The sequence below is a fragment of the Balearica regulorum genome, chromosome 10 (assembly GCF_011004875.1).
Source record: "Balearica regulorum gibbericeps isolate bBalReg1 chromosome 10, bBalReg1.pri, whole genome shotgun sequence".
Classification (NCBI taxonomy): domain Eukaryota; kingdom Metazoa; phylum Chordata; class Aves; order Gruiformes; family Gruidae; genus Balearica; species Balearica regulorum.
Window position 1 is genome coordinate 20059685 of NC_046193.1, and position 17905 is coordinate 20077589.

The 17905-nt window shown below is 42.0% G+C and overlaps 1 protein-coding gene across 1 annotated transcript in view; it reads left to right on the forward strand.

The window, feature by feature from the left end:
- The first annotated feature begins 8137 nt into the window (after positions 1-8137).
- The window catches only part of PPP4R2 (protein phosphatase 4 regulatory subunit 2), a 34156-nt gene continuing 24388 nt past the window's right edge, over positions 8138-17905 (forward strand). The window contains exons 1-2 of the mRNA XM_075762458.1: positions 8138-8334; positions 9122-9203. Coding sequence (XP_075618573.1) covers positions 8301-8334; positions 9122-9203 — 116 coding nt within the window. The 5' untranslated portion in view covers positions 8138-8300. The remainder of the gene's footprint in view (positions 8335-9121; positions 9204-17905) is intronic.

The window sequence follows — 17905 nt, forward strand, 5'->3', positions numbered from 1 at the left end:
GTAAGCACACACCACACAACTGAACTGGTCAGTGATGTGCTGATCCAGGATTCTTCACTGGCGAACGTGGCTGCGGTCAGTATTGCTGTGGGGGGAACACACAGTTTCTGAGGGTAGAAGCTAAGCAGAAGACAGACGGGCACATCAGCGAACAGGATGGGCATTTACCTGCTGGTGGTGACCTGAGCTGTGACTTCCCATGTCCCCACTGCTGGACTCGTTCCATCACTAAAGCTCGCTGCCTGCAGCTGTATTTGAAAGAAACAAACCTCACTGAGGCAAGGCCGTGGAGCTGGGTTACCCACAGCTCGGGGACCTGGCCGCTGGAGGGGTGTCTCTCTCCCTGCCCTCACTGCTGTGCGCACATCCATGACCACGGCTCTGGCTCCAGGCATCCTTGTCGCATTGGCATGGAGCATGGGTCTAAATGGAGCTCAGCCATCCTCATTGATCCTCATAAGCATGATCCTACTAGAGAGAACTTTTCTGTCTGTTCTGTGATGTTTCCTTCCCACTCGTCCAAGAAGAGGCTCCTAAGAATTGGGTACCTGTAACCATAAAGGAGCCAAATTTCAGAGACTGTTTTACTCCTCTCCGTCCGATACAGTCAAATACGGTGCCAGTAAATAGACACTGGGTGTCCAGCCAGAGATGGTACGTGGGTTGTCCCCCACTGAGGCTGGAAACACCCCCCCACTGTGCTCCTGCAGCAGGTGGGTGTCTACACTGGCACCCACACAGACCACAACCGCCCGAGGAGCCATCGTGGGCAGGGGACAAGGAACTGCTATTCGTGCTTCAAACAAAATAGCGATGTTTGGAAATTTTGCTTTCCTTCTGGATGGGAATAAACACCAAACTGTCAATACTTCCTTTGAAATGAAAATGAGAAATGAGACAAAACACCAAAATGAGGATCAGCATTTAAGATTAACAAAGTACTTTGTTAATGTTTTCTTTTGAGGTAAAATATTTTGGTTTGACTTCTATAACTGTACCATAATCACTTATGTTATTTTGTGAAAACTGGAGTCTAGTCCAAAAATGTGTAACAGTGTCTTAGAACTAAAATATTTTGGCCATACTGAAATAATGATGCTGAGATGACATGGCTCTTTTTGTAAAGAAAGAAGCGTCATCAGTTGATGTGTTCCTGCAGAAGCGTCTTTCCCGAATCCTTCTGGAACAGGTTAATTCCCTGCTGTGCTGGTTAGAGCTGTGCAAAGCAGGTGCCCTCTCAGGGCACACACCTCTAAAAAGGCTTTCCTTCCCCTTCTGTTCAGCGCTTCTGAAGGGCAACTTGTTTTGAATACTGGCTTCCTCACACCTGAGGCTCTAGGTGAAAAAACAAGTCTGGTTTTAATCTGAAGGATCTTGTAGTTTGTAGAGCAGTCTCCAAGCAGCTTTCTGTCCCAGGGATGTGCTGGGAGGAAGGTGTGAGAAAGCAGCTGGGAAAGAAAATTCTACTGGCACTGGTTTGCCATGGGCTCTCAGATTAATGCGAGAAAATCTGTGGGGACTTGATGTGTGTCGGTGTAGGGGTTAGTGGCTAACCTAGGTAATGGCCCAGACTGTTTTATTACATCTAACAGTTACTTTTTTTTTAATCTCACTGTGAGTACTCTTTCAAAATAAAAAACAACTTCCGCAAATACCATTTTTATGTTTTCAGCCTTTTCTGGATTTCAGGCACCACACATAAGCTATTCTGATCTTTTGGTATGCCCGAGTCTTCTAGATCTATTAAAAGCCTATTAAAGATTTGTAGTCGTTTTCTCAGAGGAGGGACATAATTTTTCTCAAAGTTGCTATGATGTCTTTTAAAGAAAAAAACAAAAAACTTTCCATTCTGAATGGTTCAGACACACAGTTCTTAGTGTCATTTTATTGTACCATACTTGAGTTTCTGCAGCTATAAACTAAAAGTCAAACCAACCAACCAAACCCCTCAGCTCCTTTTGTAAATCCTTTGATGTGTACCAATGTGCAGTATTTTCTGAAGATCTAAGTGAGTCTCGAAACAGGATTTTTCCCATTTTCTTATTGTTCTCACCGTTCTTACTCTGCTGCATCTCACTTGCTTGGTATTGCATTGAAATGCTACAGATTCTTTCAAAACACACTAATTAATTTTGGCTCAAACTGAGTTGAAATACCTTACCAATTGCTGTCACACATCAATGAATGAAATTACTTTAAGCCAGGTTAGGTCAGGGATCTCTAGATACCTATTCCAAGCGTCATTACTGAAAGCGTAAGTATCTGCTGATTCTACACACTCCATCATCATCAGCATGGGGCCTATCGATCTGTGCCCAGGGGTTGGACAGCCTACAATTCTGTGGAGCTTTTAAAAGTCTTACGGTCCTAAACCTCAAGAATCAGGTTTGTTGGTTGTTGTGGAGTTAAAGACCTTCCCGGGGAAGTGAGATAAACTAGCCCAGCTGAGCCCCAGTATCGGCCTTCTGCTGCTTTTCCCTTGCACCAGCTGTCCTGGCCATGCTGCACCAGGAGAGCCGCTGGCGGTGTTGGGAACTAACATTAAAAAATAATCACTTTTAACTGGATCGACATGAAGGAAGGAACCAGACACACAGGAATGCCGTTTGCGGGTATTGCACGTGAATCTCTTAAACATCCGTCAGAATCGGCAATCTATTTTCTGCCCTTTTTTTAATTTGTTTTTGTCTGCAGAAAGTGTGACGTGATTGTGTTGCTGTCACTTGGTTTCTAGTTAGTTCTAATTTCTGTTGGTATTTCAGGAAGAGGAGAATGTGGAAGTACATAATTATGCTATGGAACTTGGATGTTACTTCTCTATCTTCCTTCGGTACTGATGAATAAGAACCTAAGTCTGAGCTGATCAAGTGTAAGATCAAGTGAGAAAATAGAGATTTGTCCAAGTGCATCAGGCAGAACTGGGCTGATACTGTAGGCAGGGCCTGGTCCTGCTCTCTTTGAAAACTCTCAAAAAATATGTTTTGCAGAAGGTTAAAAGAAATCTAAATTGTAAATCTGAACACAGCCTTGTGTAACTTTAGTGCAAGAAGAAAAACAAAATCTGGATTGTAAACCAATTTCTCATCATTCTTTAGTTAAATGTTTAAAACCACATCATCTCCTTTCCTAACAAGGTGATTTTTTTGCGTTGTCGATTCTCAGTAAATACTCTACAAGCAGTATTGGGAACTGACACAAAATGAAATCACACTCTCCATGTGTTTATTACGAGGTGTGCCAAATACCTTACCAAGAAGAGTAATTATCATTTCTGTTTCATTAATGAAGAAACACATGTATGATTGCCTAACTCATTTGCTTGAGATCACACATCAATGACGAAACTACCTACAAGCTTTTTTGTATTCTAGGATTAGATTTAAATGTTTCTCCTTTGAAAATGGAAGGAAAAGATTATTTGCTGTGAATTAAAATATTTTTCAGTTAGTTGAGGGGATGTGGGTTACAAAATTTACAAACCTCCCCTACACTGAGCTTCATCCTAAAATGCATTTGAAATAATCTTTGTTACCACACAAATATACAAGCCATTTGTGCACTTTCTTCACTTTATTTCCATAGTAATAATTGTGGGTTTTATTTTGTTCCTGCTCCAGAGCATATGGCCCCAGATTCCTCAGAAACAGGTAGATATTATTTGCATATCTTTAAACATTTTCCCTGAAGCAAACAAACAAACAAAACCCCCACAGTGTTTTCATTAAATCTACATGTCTGTCATTGAGTTTACAGGAGCTCTTGATGTTCAATGTTTGTCATTTTTAAATAAAATTCAATTTAAAATGTTTTTCCTGTAGAAACCAAAAAGTTTTTGGAAGTACATTATTTGAAAACCTGGGGTTTTTTTTTCCTCTAATAGGAGGAGGAAGAGAGAGAAGGGACTGGTAAATGGAAAGCATTTTCTCTTACTGCTTCTCCCGTGGATGAGCCACAGGGAATGTGGCTTTATTATTCTGTAAGTTGAGGAATGAGATTTTTTAAAAAGGAAAGATTCTTGTCTCTCTGTAATACTTTTTCAGTGCAAACAGAGTTTTTGTGGTTGAGCTGGTAGCTTTATGTACACAGTCTCTATCAATGAACAGTGTCAAAAAGAGGACTTCAAGAAAGAGAAAGAAATTAGACAATTTCTGGTGTGTCGGTGCATGCAGGAATTTGAAGGCATACCAAACCGTAAAACCAAAACTTCCCCGTGAATTAGAGTTTTCCCAGATGATAAGCATGGCTTTCCACAGGCTACTGCTATCCTCAAATCATACAGTCATATTGTCTTTTTATTTTATGACTGTGCTTTGTCATTTTAATTAAAACCTCTTTCAATGCAAAGATATAACATTTTGTCTCTCTTCCAAAAGTTCTGCTTTGGCTGGCTAACAATAAGGCAGGAGGCATGAACCCACGAAGGGCAACGATTCAATTAAGCTTACTGAATGGAGTTACTCGCTAAGTGGCAGGCTTAACGCTGTTGTGCAGTTTCTGATGCATCACTCATATTCCTGTGTAAACTATAAAACACTGACCTTTTTTTAGATTTAGAATAGATTTGCCATCTAGTCAGACCAAATGGAAAGAATGAGAAAAGCTGCTCAACAATGAAAAGTCAATGTTAACGTACAGTTGGTTCACTTCTGGTGGATTCTACTGCAATACGAAACCAAGATCTTCCTTCAGTGTCATCCCCAACGTCCCACAGTGATAATTTATTTAATATACTACACATATGTGATAAATGTTACACTTCAGAAAATAAAAGTCCACTTGTGGGGACACTTGGGTTTTTTTTTAAAGAAATGCAATGTTATCCCAGTTTTCAATAGTAATTCTAGGTATCTTGGGAACAACTGTGGTTTTTTTTCTGTTTTAAAAGAGCAGGCTAGCAACACAACTTTCCCAATTGACAATTATAAGCTTTATTTTGCTGGGTGATACCTGTAAATGGAATGAGGTGTTGTTTAGGATGATCGAATTTGCCCTTCTAGGGTTTTTAAGTAGGTTGTAGAACTGTATTAGACTTTAATATGGATGTTTATGCCTCTCTGGGCTTGTTTTGGCTGGTGGGATTCTTTAAGAGCAATCATGCTGGGCAATGCAGTTCCTCAGGAAAAGCTGAAAATTGAGAGCATGTGACCAGCTCTGAGAATTATTGCAAAGAGCAAGCTGTGCTGGGGATGTGAGCTAATGGGGTATCTGGGGGAAATGCAGTCAGCTGGGGTATAGACCTTATTTAAGAGAAGCTCTGCTCTAGGAAAGGTCTGGTCTCCACTCTTTTGAAGGTTGCAAAGGTAAGCTAGAATTTTTGTTATTTTAAACAGACTTTCATATCTCTTTTAAAATAATAAAGTGGACCTTGAGGAAAATTACATAGGCTCACCTGTAATCTGACTGTATTGCCCTTTTCTATTGTTGGTACATCTACGTACAGGCCTCAGAGTTTCCATTTTCAGCCAGAAAATGGAAACTGCTTGCTTTGAAACTGTCCTCAGTCCTCTCAACTCTTTCCTTACCACAGCTCTTTTTGTGTTGAAGGGATTTTTCACTGAGGTTTTGGGGGAGGATATTGTTAATGCTGTAGAGAGCCTAATTTTGTCTAATTATAAAAAGAATCTAACATAGTTTCAGTTAATTGAGACTTCTAATGCTAGAAAGGTAAGCATGCCACAGAGGGCGTGAGGCAGGGAGACCGACAGTAACAGAGGTGCAAGGGCAAGGTGGCCAATAATTGTTAATGGTGTCCTTGTCTCTGTGATGGGTAAAGTGGCTAGAAGAAAAATGGCAGCTAAACTCACTAGGGTCTTAGTGTTGTCTCATGCGCTGGGGTTTGTTGGTTGGGTTGAGGGGTTTTTTTTCCTCTTCGTCTAGAGGTTTGGGCAAGTCGTATCTTCTTTGTCTCTCTGGTCTTTTGGTTAGTGGAGTTGATGATGCTGGCTGCAAGGGAACATGTAACACAAGAGACATGTACAAGAAAGTAAAACTGCCAGGTCCTAAGTATTGTTGTTGAGATTTCTCATGTAATTGATATCCAGTGGGGAATGCCGTTTTCCTTTTAAGAAGCTGAGAATTGATCTGTGGCACAAAAACAAGACAATCCCCTTGTAAACCACTTGGAAGTAGTAGTGCTCTAAAGTTGTGCTTAAGTAAACTTCCAGCTATTCATATTTGGTCAGAGAGAGCCTCAAAATACTAAATCTGGGGTATCTGTACCTCCTCTGAACTATTTTCGAAGTTTATAGAAGACATGCTTTTCCTAAGTTCCCTGCCATGCCATGGCAGCTCTGCTCTCCTTACGCTTACAGCCAGGAACGCAGCTCAATTCTCCGCTCAGGCTACAGAGGCGACACGGCCCCCTCCTCCACGCTGCAGGATTCCTATGCTTACATCCACCTCTGGCCCTGATGGGCGCCTCGAACAAGGAGGCCTGTCCTGAAAGGTCAGTTTGTTAACTCATGCTGCTGCTTTTCCCTCTTTCCCTTGACCAGGGAGAAGAGAGGGGCTTGTGGCGGTTTATTAGCTCCCCTCTGCCTGACCACAACCTTCACAAAGAAGCAAGAACTTTCTTTGCAAGGTCTACTTATTTTAACAAAGGTTTTCACAACAGGATGAAATAAGGATTTGTACAGTGCATCTGTAAATATGAAACCTTAAATAGCTCTATTAGTATTATGTAGTCCTCAATAGTCAAAGACTTGAAAGTCTTGATTTTGATAAGCTGTACATTTATAAAATAAAAGTTGGGGTTTCTGTATGATGCAGTTGCCAGTGGGCACCATTAATTGCACACCTTTTGTATCATCTCCTGCATGATAAAATCAACACAAAGGGTCAGAGAAAGTAGCTTGCAGCATGGGAATGCTTGCTATGGGTGCCAAGGTCATGTTTTAGCCATTTGCAAATGGTGGTCTGCAAACTGGGTCATTGTGCTGTGACATTATTAGCATTTCTAAAATATGTAGGCATGTCAAAGACTTTCTGTTGATAAGCTGGCACCTGGAAGAGTGGAAAAGTTAGTACAGCTGCTGGCATTATGGTTTTATTTTTAGGGACTCCTCTGAGAGGGTACAGCAGAGTCAGCATTGCTGCTATAGGCAGCCGATCCACTCTTACTGCCATTGCCCCATGCTCTGCGTGGCGACAGGGATGTGTCTGCAGCCAGGGATGTGCCCGCAGGGGAGGATGGACACCTCAGTGCAGGTGCCTGCCTCTGTGTGCAGGTCTCTGGAGGAGACTGGGACATGATCCAGGGCTACATCAGGATTTTACCTAGTAATAAACCACTATGGATGTGCCAGCTCACGTATGTCTGGAGTAATAGCTGGCATCAATACTTGGCTACCTTATTTACAACTTCTGTGTGTGTGTGTTAACGTTTCCCTTTCTTTCCACAACCAACCATTGCCATGTCTCTCAGTCCTACCAAAGTGTTGGGGTGGACAAGCCTGTATGTGGCCAGCTGGCTGCTGGGCTAGAGCCCTCAGCCTCTATTCTGGGTTTACCTCTTGCCTTGCCTGGGGACCTTGTCCAGAAGGGAGTCAGGAGAGGCTTCCTGGACTTCACCTCCCTTTGGTTAGAGCTGTAGTGGTGGCACCAGGTGAGAGAAGGGGTCATCCCCAGGAACACAGGTAACCTGTACCAGGGGAGAGGGGGTGTTCGGCTTGAAGGCCCACAAAAGGGTGGGAGAGGTAAGTAGAGTGAAGAAGGGGGAAGACAGCCCCTTCCTGAGAATAAAAGTGAGACAGGCACACCTATGCACAAACAGATACTAGATTTGAGGGTGGGGAAACAACAGTCGCCCTCAGCCTGAGGGGGCAGGAAGGCGCACGAGCTCCCTGAGGGGCTGGGGCAAGGAGGCCCCGCCAGTCAGGCAGGAGCTCCGCATTCCCACCTCCTTCCCCGAAGATCTGCATGGCGGGGGCCGGCGTGAGAAGGGCGGTACCCCCGGCCCTAGGAGAACGACGGCTGCGGCTGGAGCTGGCCCAGCGGGCCCCACCTCGGCGCCTCCTTCCCGGTCGTTCCCTCCCTCCCTGGGAGCCGCCCCGTCACCTCCCTCAGGGCCGCCCCGTGGCCCCGCCTCCCCGCGCGCCACCGCCCCCCGGCGGGAGGGAGGGAGGGGGAGGGCGGGCTGTCGGGGCCGCGCACGGGGACGGCTCGGGCGCCATGTTGGAAGGTTGCTGAGCCCGGGGTCTCTGTGTGTGCGCGGCGGCTGGAGCCCGTTTCCTGCGCGGGGTGGGGGGGGGGCTGGAGGAGGGGAGCAGCGCGGAGCGGGGGGGGAGACGCCCAGGCGGATCATGGATGTCGAGAGGCTGCAGGAGGCTCTGAAAGGTGGTGCTCGGGCTTGCTGCGGAGACCGGGGGGGTGGGGGGGGAGCGGTGCCCCCACGCTGAGGTGGGGGGACGGGGGTCTCCCTCGCAGCTGAGACTCTCTTGGGGGGAGGGAGCGCCCTTCGCTGAGGGCGGCAGCTCCCCTCCGCCGGGGACGAGGGTCGGGGTTCCCGTGCTGTCGGGAGGGGGCCACTCGCGTGGGAGGGAAGGGGGTCCCGCGGAGTGGGGAGAGGCCGGGGGCCCCCTGTGGGAAGGGGAGGGGTGAGCCCCTAGTCCTCACTGCCCCAGCGATCCCCTCGGGCTTGCTCTGGGCTACATGAGGTGGGAGCAGCAGAGGGAGGTTAGTGACCCCACCGGCCCTTCTGCCCCAGGCCCGGGGCTCCCCTCGCCTGGAGTGCCCTCTTCTCCCCCCCGCATGCCTGTCTGCCTCCCCTCCCTCGGCCGTATCTTTTCTTTTTCTCCCTCCTCAGTCCACTTCTGTGCTAGCTTGCCTTGCTGGATGCAGCCTGAGGAAATCAGCTTTTTTCTCTGTTGTAGCTGCTCAAAAGAAGTTGCAAATCAACTTTTGCTACTCACATGCATGTAGTTTCTCCACACGAAAATATTAAGAGTCTTACAGGGTTGGGAAGCTGGTGGAGCTCTTGGGAACTAAAGCATTGTGAAAGCGTGAAAATGTTTTTGTGGGAGCTATACTGATCGTTAAAGCAAATATGTCGCTAATTATTATGGATTTTTGTTCTGTCCTATCTTCTTTTACCATTCTTTTTGTGTCATTCTCATACCAACAGATTTTGAGAAGAGAGGGAAGAAGGAAGTATGTCCAATACTGGATCAGTTTCTTTGTCATGTTGCTAAGACTGGAGAGACAATGTAAGTGTGACTTTTTTGGTGATCTTCAGTTGTAGCTTACAACGTTTCTGTGTTTTAAGTCAATGAGATGCTACCTGGATTCTCTTTTTGTCTGTATATTGCTTCTGTGAGCTAAATAAGCTTGCCTTAGTTCCCATTTAATTTTGGATGGATAAGTTTTGTTTGCTGATAGTTAGTCTAACAGGGAGACTTTATGTATAGGCTTTGCTTAGGGGTATCTGTCAGGTCTTGTTGATCCCACTCAGTACAATAAACCTGTTGCTCTTTCTACATTTTATGTGACATTCAGATTTTTAAATGGAAAGTTTAGCTCACTGTTGCAGCGTCTGTTGTATGCTGTTGTAATACCTGTTGTATACAGTAACTAATAGTATTATTTACAGAAATATATGAATGGCTTAGATGATTTGTTTGTAGGCTTTGTATGCCATGCTGTGTGGTGATTATGCCTAAATGCTTTTGATGCAGAGGGGAGAATCATGTAGGTACATTCTGCAGAGGAGACATATGGGAGCTACTCTGAATTTCTGTAGTTGCTTGTTTTTCAGCTCGCACCAGAGTTTTACTTTTCTTGGACTTTCTTTCACAGATCACCCTCGCGGGTTTCCGTCCAAAGGTGTGATGTAGCTGGAAGGAGCCGTGCTATGCGCTCCTTGTCAGGGATGAGCGCTGGTGCTGCACTGGGTGACTTCCTTGCTGGATCACTATTTGGCAGGAAGGGGAAAGGCTTCCCTGGGTGCCTTGCTATTGAGTCGCTCACTTTCTGGCTCCCAGGCTGTCTCCTTGTTTTTGCGGCCTAGTGCCAGACTACAGGCTTCAGCAAGACATATGTGCTTTTTGCAATGTTTTGTTAGCGACCAGTGATCACAGGGTCTTTGTTTGGGTTTCTAGAATCCCTCTAACTTGTAAGAGGTTTGTAGGCTTTGTGTTTTTTTTTCTTGTATCTTGCTAGTGCTGCTTGAATTAATGGTTTTGAAAGAAAAACAAGTTCTGAAATGTACTTTGCTCTTTGAATAGAAGGCTTTGGCTCAGCAAAAATACACAGCTGTAATGCCTAATATTTTGGTGTAGTACTTACTTTAGTACGGGCTCACTGGTGTGTTTTGTTTGTATAGTGTGTTTAAAATATTTTCCCTGTTCTGAAATACTTCTTCAGGCTGTTTGTATTGTTTCTTCCACTATTACATATATTCCAAAGTAATTTTAAAAAAGTGATTGCACAGGGGCAAGTTCTTGAGAAAATTCTTCCCTACGTGAAATTTGGAGAATGACTAAACTGCTGATCTTATTTCCATTTGGGAAATTGAGATTATTATTTTTTAAATTATTATTTGATCATTACAAGCCATTGCTTAAACCTGAACTGGAATCTGTCATCTAGAACTTCATGCAGACCCTGACCTTCTATGTTTCCAGGATTTTCTTTGGCTTTTTTTCAGGTCTGTAGATTTTTTTCAGCATTTTTGAACCTTTCAGTTACATTAAATTGTTTTTTAAAAAGTGTCAGAGGTGAACATCAGAAGTATCTAATATAAATTGGAGACAGACATGGAAATATTGTTCCATAATGTTTAATTTGCTTCCTGTTACCTACCGAAGTCTGTATTTCTTCATCAAATATGCTTCTATTTTCACTGATGTGTTTTGTATCAAAGTATCAGGAAGAAATGAGTAAAAATTAAAATCTTATGGTGAACATTCGTATGAAGATTGGTAACATGCATTGTAAGAACTTAATGTATTTTTAAGCTGGTACAGTTTGACCACTGTAAAAGTGTTCCTGAATATACAAACCTACCAATTACATACTAATTCAAAATGAGCTAAATGTTCTTTATTTTCACTTACGCAAAGGTAACTTTATTTAATAAAATCTAAACCAGTAATTAATAGATTGCCTTGGAATGAGAAGATGAAATCTAAGATAATAGTTTGTAGTAATATTTATTAGGATTTTTATGAAGTTCAGAGCTCAGTTGGGGGGCGAGGGGGGAGATTGTTAAGTCAGGGGCAATTACACAAACGGTTTGCAGACTCATTTGTTGAAAAACAATGGATCTTATTCAGTCACAGCCTGTTCGTAAAGTTGCAAACAAAAAGTACCTGTGTGAGGACCAAGGCAAATAAGGACAAATGAAATGTGAAGTATTTTTGCTTTGAGTTGTTGTTGTTTCTAGGAGTGTTATATAGTGTTCACAGGGGTTCCCTCAGCTTTTTAACTTGCTCTGTGATGAATACTGATTTTTAGATAATATACTGCAGTCTACATCCTGGGTTCTCACCCCCCTTCCACCCCATACCTCTTTTGGACATAGTTGCAGCAGATCTTGTAAACAGTAAACTTACTTTGAAAGGGTGCTAATGAAGTAAATTAAAATGACTTAAGGTTCTTATCAAAGCATGATCGTAGCATAGGTAGCTTGCTTAACAGTTTGAAAGTATGGGCTCATTTAAGGCCATTGGGTACCTCCCTGCCCCCATTTGTTTCAACGCGCTTATTCATCCGAATGAGTTAGGAACAGGTAGATGCAGGTTTAGGTTAGGCTGTAACTTTACTAGTATTTTTCTTGGCAGCAGTCTTGGCTAGTGCAGCCCTTGTGTCACTATTTCACTTGTGCTTGTTCAACTGTTTATGTAGCTGCATGGTAACCTAGAGCAGGAAACTGCTTGCAGTTGTAACTTTCTTTTTGGCAGTACTGTTTCTAACAAGGTTCAGTTCATTGATCCAGCTTGTTTTGTCCGTGTTTAACTGGTATGTCAAACCCCAGAGCAGCTGAAGAGGTGGTATAGGGGAGGAACGAAGGATGAGAGTTCTGTAAGCCAGCACTGCAACTACGATAAGGCTTTTCAGAGTGTCTTTATTGTAGTTAAAAGTCTTTTTCATTTACAAGGAAGGTCTGGAATAAAAATGTTGCTAAATTTGGTTATATTATCAGTATAAACTTAGTTGTGTTATCAGTACCTTGCAGTAAAAGCTTGATCATGCAATCATGTCATCTATTTGAAGTTTAAGCTATCTTGAGCAAAGTTAACCATTCACTTAATTGTTTGCAAGACTACGGCCTGCATTTACAAAAGTCAGTCTAAACTTCCTTTATTATAGGTGAACAGAAGCAAAAGTTTGATTGCTTGGCTATGTTGAAATATTTTTGTTTCTTAACAGTTGCTATGGTAAGACTTAGCCTTAGGTGAAATATAAAGTTTATGGTTCAACCTTTTTTAATCTTGTGTTGAATCTTAGGACTTTTTTTATTTTCAGAGGAGTGAGGTGCTCCTTAATTTACTTGACTTTTTACTAAGTTACTAACATGGAATTTGCTTTGTGAGACGAAGTATAGTCAGGGAAGATCATTATAACCTCCTTTTCTCTAGTTTGTAAGACATCAACATGACTTGCAAAACTGAGTAAAGTGACAAGATACGAAATTTGTTAGTCTTAATACTCCACTGTATCTGAAAGACTTCTTTAAAAACAGGATATGCTTTTATGCTTGTTTTTTTGCATAAGAAATCCACTTACCTATTTTTACTGAAGTAGAAACAGCTTTAAGAGGCAGTACTAGAAGTGAAATGCAAAAGTGAAATATTTTTTTTTCTTCTGAAGAATTCTTAATGAATATGAAGATGACTTACCAATTGGGGTCTTGGTTTGTATTTAAAATATATTTTCTCTTGCTTCTTAGGAAATTGTCTTGGATTTAATATCATTCTGCCCCTTCAATTCCAAAAATGTTTCTAAACCATTTATTTAGGTACTTTACTAAGAAAATCCAATTTGTTGGACTGGAAAGGAAAACTGGACTTTTTCTTTGGTTCTGAAGTTGAAAATAAAACTTAGAAAACAAAAGCAATCAGAAATTTTATGTCAACTTTCTCTGTGTTTCCCCCACTCCTGCCCTCGGGCAGGCAACCTATAAAGCACAGTTTTAATGGCTTGCTATAGTGGAAAGTATAATACAGATGCTTACTGACAGTGAAGGAATCCAGAAATAAATAGTGAAGTACCAAAAATCTGGATAAATACAGTATATGGGCAGAAGTGATTAACTGTAAAATAGTTTTAGGCTTAAGCAGAGATCACTGACCGGGTGAGGATGTAATGTAGTTATACCAGTTCTATGAATGCAGTATAAACAGTCATTAAATACGTTCTGGTTTTTATTTCTTCCTGTAGTCAAATTCTTCCTCAGAGTTTCTCTGGAAGATCTGAAATACTAATTTGTACCTCATCTAAGCCTGAAGACAGAAGTTGTCTCTTCGCTAGTTTCTTTGAGGACCAACATAAATGTTTTTCTGCAAAGTTTCTTGACTCAAGTTTAATACTCAAGTTTGCTCATGATTGTAGAGCAAACATGAACATCTATAGTATCATCAGAAGTTGGAAGGGACTTCTGGAGGTCATCCAGTCACACCCCGTACTCAGGGGGAGCTAATTCCAGAGTTAGTTCAGGTTGCTTAGGGCTTTGTGCAGCTCTTCTGACAATCTCCAGTGATGGCAATTCCCTAGCCTCTGGCTCCCTGTTTCGCTGCTTGACCGCATGCGCTGGGAATAAGGTTTCCCTTGCAGCATCTTGGAGTTTGCCTTTGAGCAACCTGGGACCACTGCCTCTTACCCCTCATTTGTGTACCTCTGAAGGGAGTCTGTTTCCATCCTGCCTGTACACAATTACCCCTTCAGTGGTAAAAGCAGTTAGATTCCTCCACCGTAGCCTTCTCTTTTTCCAGAAGACGACGTGCTGCCTTAGCTTCCCACCTATGTTGCGCGCTGTGGCTCAGTTAACCATCGTAGCGGCCTTCTGCTCACCCAGCTCTTTCTGCTCTCTTTTGCGTTGCACGACCCCAAACTGGACATAGTTTGCGGTTATAGACTCGTAACTGCCAGGTAGAGGGGCATAATTGCTTTCCCTGGTACTGCAAATGTAACGCAGTGTGTGGGCAGCCTTTGTCACAGCAGGGCCACACTGACAGATGTTCAGCTTCCCGTCTGCCAGCACAGGTATTGGCCCTGGTATCGACTCAGAGCAAAGTCATTTGTAACTGCTTGCAGTTAGACTTTGGACCCCGTTGACCACAACCACTATTGTGTAGGCCTGATGGTCCACTGAGTCTGCAGCTCTCCAGCTTGGCTACAAAGGTGCTGTAGGAGACTGCTGTATGTCTTGCTGAAGCTGAGTTAATTGTGTTTGACGATCTTCGCTCATCGACAGTGTCGGGTAGATCAGGCACGATTAGCTGTTGGTAAATTATATAACCGTAAATGTAAGTTACATAACTGTAGTTCTATCAAAGATAATGGCAAAAAGTATCTTTCACCCTTTGATACTGTTTCGTGTGCCTTATGTAGCAGTGAACATTTTTTCTTACTACATTTTTAGGACACTTTTTTGGATGAGCTTAGTTTTTATACTGTTTTGTTACAGCAGTGAAATAGATTGTTGGCTGTAGAAAAGATGTGAATGGAGATACGGTAGCAATGAACATGTAAAAGTTCCTGTTCTCAGCTTTAGTGTTTTAATGATGTATTCTGAACTCTTGTATCATCATTCCCTTTTTGATGTTAGAAATATGTAGATTTTTTGTAGCCATATGTCCTTTAGCTTATTTCACATGCTTAAATTTAAGTCCACTTTTTTTATAAAGTGTGTTCTCTGGTTTTGTTCAACTAGCAGTTTTGTCTCTTGACATTGATATGCTAGAATTCTTTTATTAGTTTGAAAATTTTGTTCTGATTCAGAGGCAAATCACTATCTGGAAATCTTTAGAAGTATTAGGGGCATGTCATTCCTTAGGATTTTTTTTTTTTTTTTGAAATAAAATAAAACAATTCTCAAGTTCCTGCCATAATAAACAGGATAATATTTTCTAAAAGACGTCTGTGTGCCTTTGTTAGTATAGGCCTCTTCCATTTCCATGTTCTCAGTGAAGCAAGAGATGTGAGTAAACTTCCTTGCATTGTTTCCTACTATTATTCCTCAATAACTCCATGCCACTAAGTAGCTGGAATTATTCCCCAGTAATTCCCATTCCACTGACACTGTGTTTTCTGTCTCATAATCCACTGATGCCTCCAAAGGACAGGAATCTTGCTTGAAAAGCCTGCTGATTTCTTTATCAAAGATAGTTTAGCTTCCTGGCTCTTTTACCTATATTATGAAAATTATATATATATATCTCAAATGTACAGTTAGAGTTCTTCAGAGGAATCAATTGTGGTAAAGATTAAATCACTTGCTCCTTTAGGAAACGCAGACTATTCTAGTGTTTTATTTTAAATGCTGCTACTTCATATCTGTTGGGAGTGGGGCTTACAGTATAAAGGTCAAACTTTAACTGCCATTATAAAACGCTCATGATGAACTGATCCTAATAAACTTTAGTTTCTCTATAGAATACACGTGTAAAGAGAAACAAAAGGCAAGCTCCTCATAGCAATGCTAACTTTTCAGTGTAATCGGACTATTTTAACCGCAAATGTAACTATGCGCATGCAGACTTTCATTTGTATGTACGTCTTTCTTCCCTGTTGCTGTAAACAGTTTGTTCTTCCAAGCACCCTCCCTGCTAGTCTCTTTGCAGACGGTTCACTGTGACTTTGCACAGAAACCCTGCCACCATTTATTTATTCTGTTGCAGTTAATGATTGCATGTGCTTCTGTTGATCACCTTTAGTAGCCTTTTGTGGTCATTCTTCTACTCTTCGAGCTCAGTTCTCCTGCATTGCTTGATCAGATTTGTTCTCATCCTCAGAGTTTCTATCAGTTCTTACCTTTTCCCGTTAGTAATGTTTCTTTACAGCTGTAGTGGTTGCCTCAGTATGACCTCTATCTTGTCCAGTGGGGCTCAAGTAATTTCCCAGATGTTTGGGTATTGTGTCACTCCATATTACACTTTACAGTAGCAAGTTTTAATGTTTTGGCCCTGTAATTGATGAGCCTTGCTCCCTCTTCCTGTCTACAGATTTTGGGACGGTTTGTGCTTGATGGCACATGTTAAGGGGAAGGAACGAGACAATGGTGCATGCAGAAGGGAGGATGTGAAGCAGTCTGGTCATCTTGAGGGGTGGGGGGTTATCAGGTTTGTGGATAAAACAGACTGATGCTGCTTTTCCACAAAGCTGGTGTCTGGCCACTGTGGGTTTTAGGAATAATACTACTTGAAGAAAGTTACAAGGCTTCCGTGATGGCTACACCTTATGAGGCTTTGCTCAGAAGTGGTAAGGGAGTGTGATGACGCAGAAACACCTAATCCCTGTGTGTTAGGTCACTGAGGTGGAGTACAACTTGTCAGGCCAGGCTTAGTGTGTGTCAGCCGAACTGTCTTGTGTAGAAGCCAATTGTGTGGCTTTTGTTTCCGGTTTTGGAAAGAATTAGTAACAGAAGTGCAATTTACCTGATCCTAGTAGTACTGCTTTCGGACTTGAATGAAGCCTGTTGTTCTTGTGGGACAGTGCTTGAACTGGCAAGCATAAGAATACAGTGGAAAGTAAATTCAGATCCAAAAGTAGTTGCACAGAGTGCATTTTCCTTTATCTGGTTTCCCAGTTTTATTGCTCAATATAGTAAAGATTTGATAGTATTATCTCAGTGTGCTCTACCGCTCTTCTGAGATAATCTGTGGATCTCTCTGCACTGGTCATTTAACAACGATAGGCACACCTACCAGATGCGTTACAGCATTTCTTTTATTTATTTGTTTATTCTGTGCAAACTGGTGATACCTAGAACAACTTCAGTGTCCTATATTAGTAGACACGTGGAATTTAGTTTGCGTATGGAAGAGGGTATATATGAAATTATCCAAGCATTAATTTTGTATTACTCAGTGATTTTTCTGTAGGCAGCTCCTATAGAGATAGAAATTTTAACTTGCTGTAAATTCAGAAAGACTTTTAAGTATGCTTCAATTATTTCATAATAAGTTTCTTAAGTTTTGACTCCTACACTTCTGCTGTACAAGTTTATTGAGAGAGTGTCATCTATTTAATGTTTCTGTATTCTGCCTGCAGTACTGCTGGAGTACTACAGAATTATGTTGCACGTTGGCCTGATGAATTATTTTCCTGTCTAGTATCTATTGAACAGGATACACTCTGAATTGTGCTGTGGAATTCCTGCAGAATTTCTATTACACAGTGCACAGCATTGCTATTGAAATATGCCTTAGTGAACACTGATCTGTTCGGTGAAATTTTATCTGAAATGGAAATAAGTAAAAGCTAAGAATAATCCATAGAGTTGTCAGAGTTGAAATAAATGCAGTTGTCTAAATTTCAACAAAATGTCCAATGATGTTAAATGCAGATCTAGACCATGTAAGTGGTTTTTTTGGGAGGTATTTTGACACAGATAATGCCTATCTGCTATTGACGATCTGTTTGGCTGACGCTATTCAAATGCAGCTACAGTTATCTTTGGTGGAGCAGATGACTATGAATGTTCTTAGGGCTTAGTAGCTTGTGAGAGAATACCCTCCCCCCCCCCCCCAACTTTTTGTCCTAGTTGCAAAAGTGATACCGTTTATAATTCTAAGGTTCATGTGAATGTCATTTAATTGAAGTTAAAGATTGAAAATGTAATTTCAAGAATATGGTCACTGAAATCATGCCTCTTTGAAATAATTACTCCTACCATAGGTTGTTGTAGTAATAACTGGATGAAAGTCTTTCATTAAATGTTGCAGAAATGTGTAGTAATCTAGTCCCT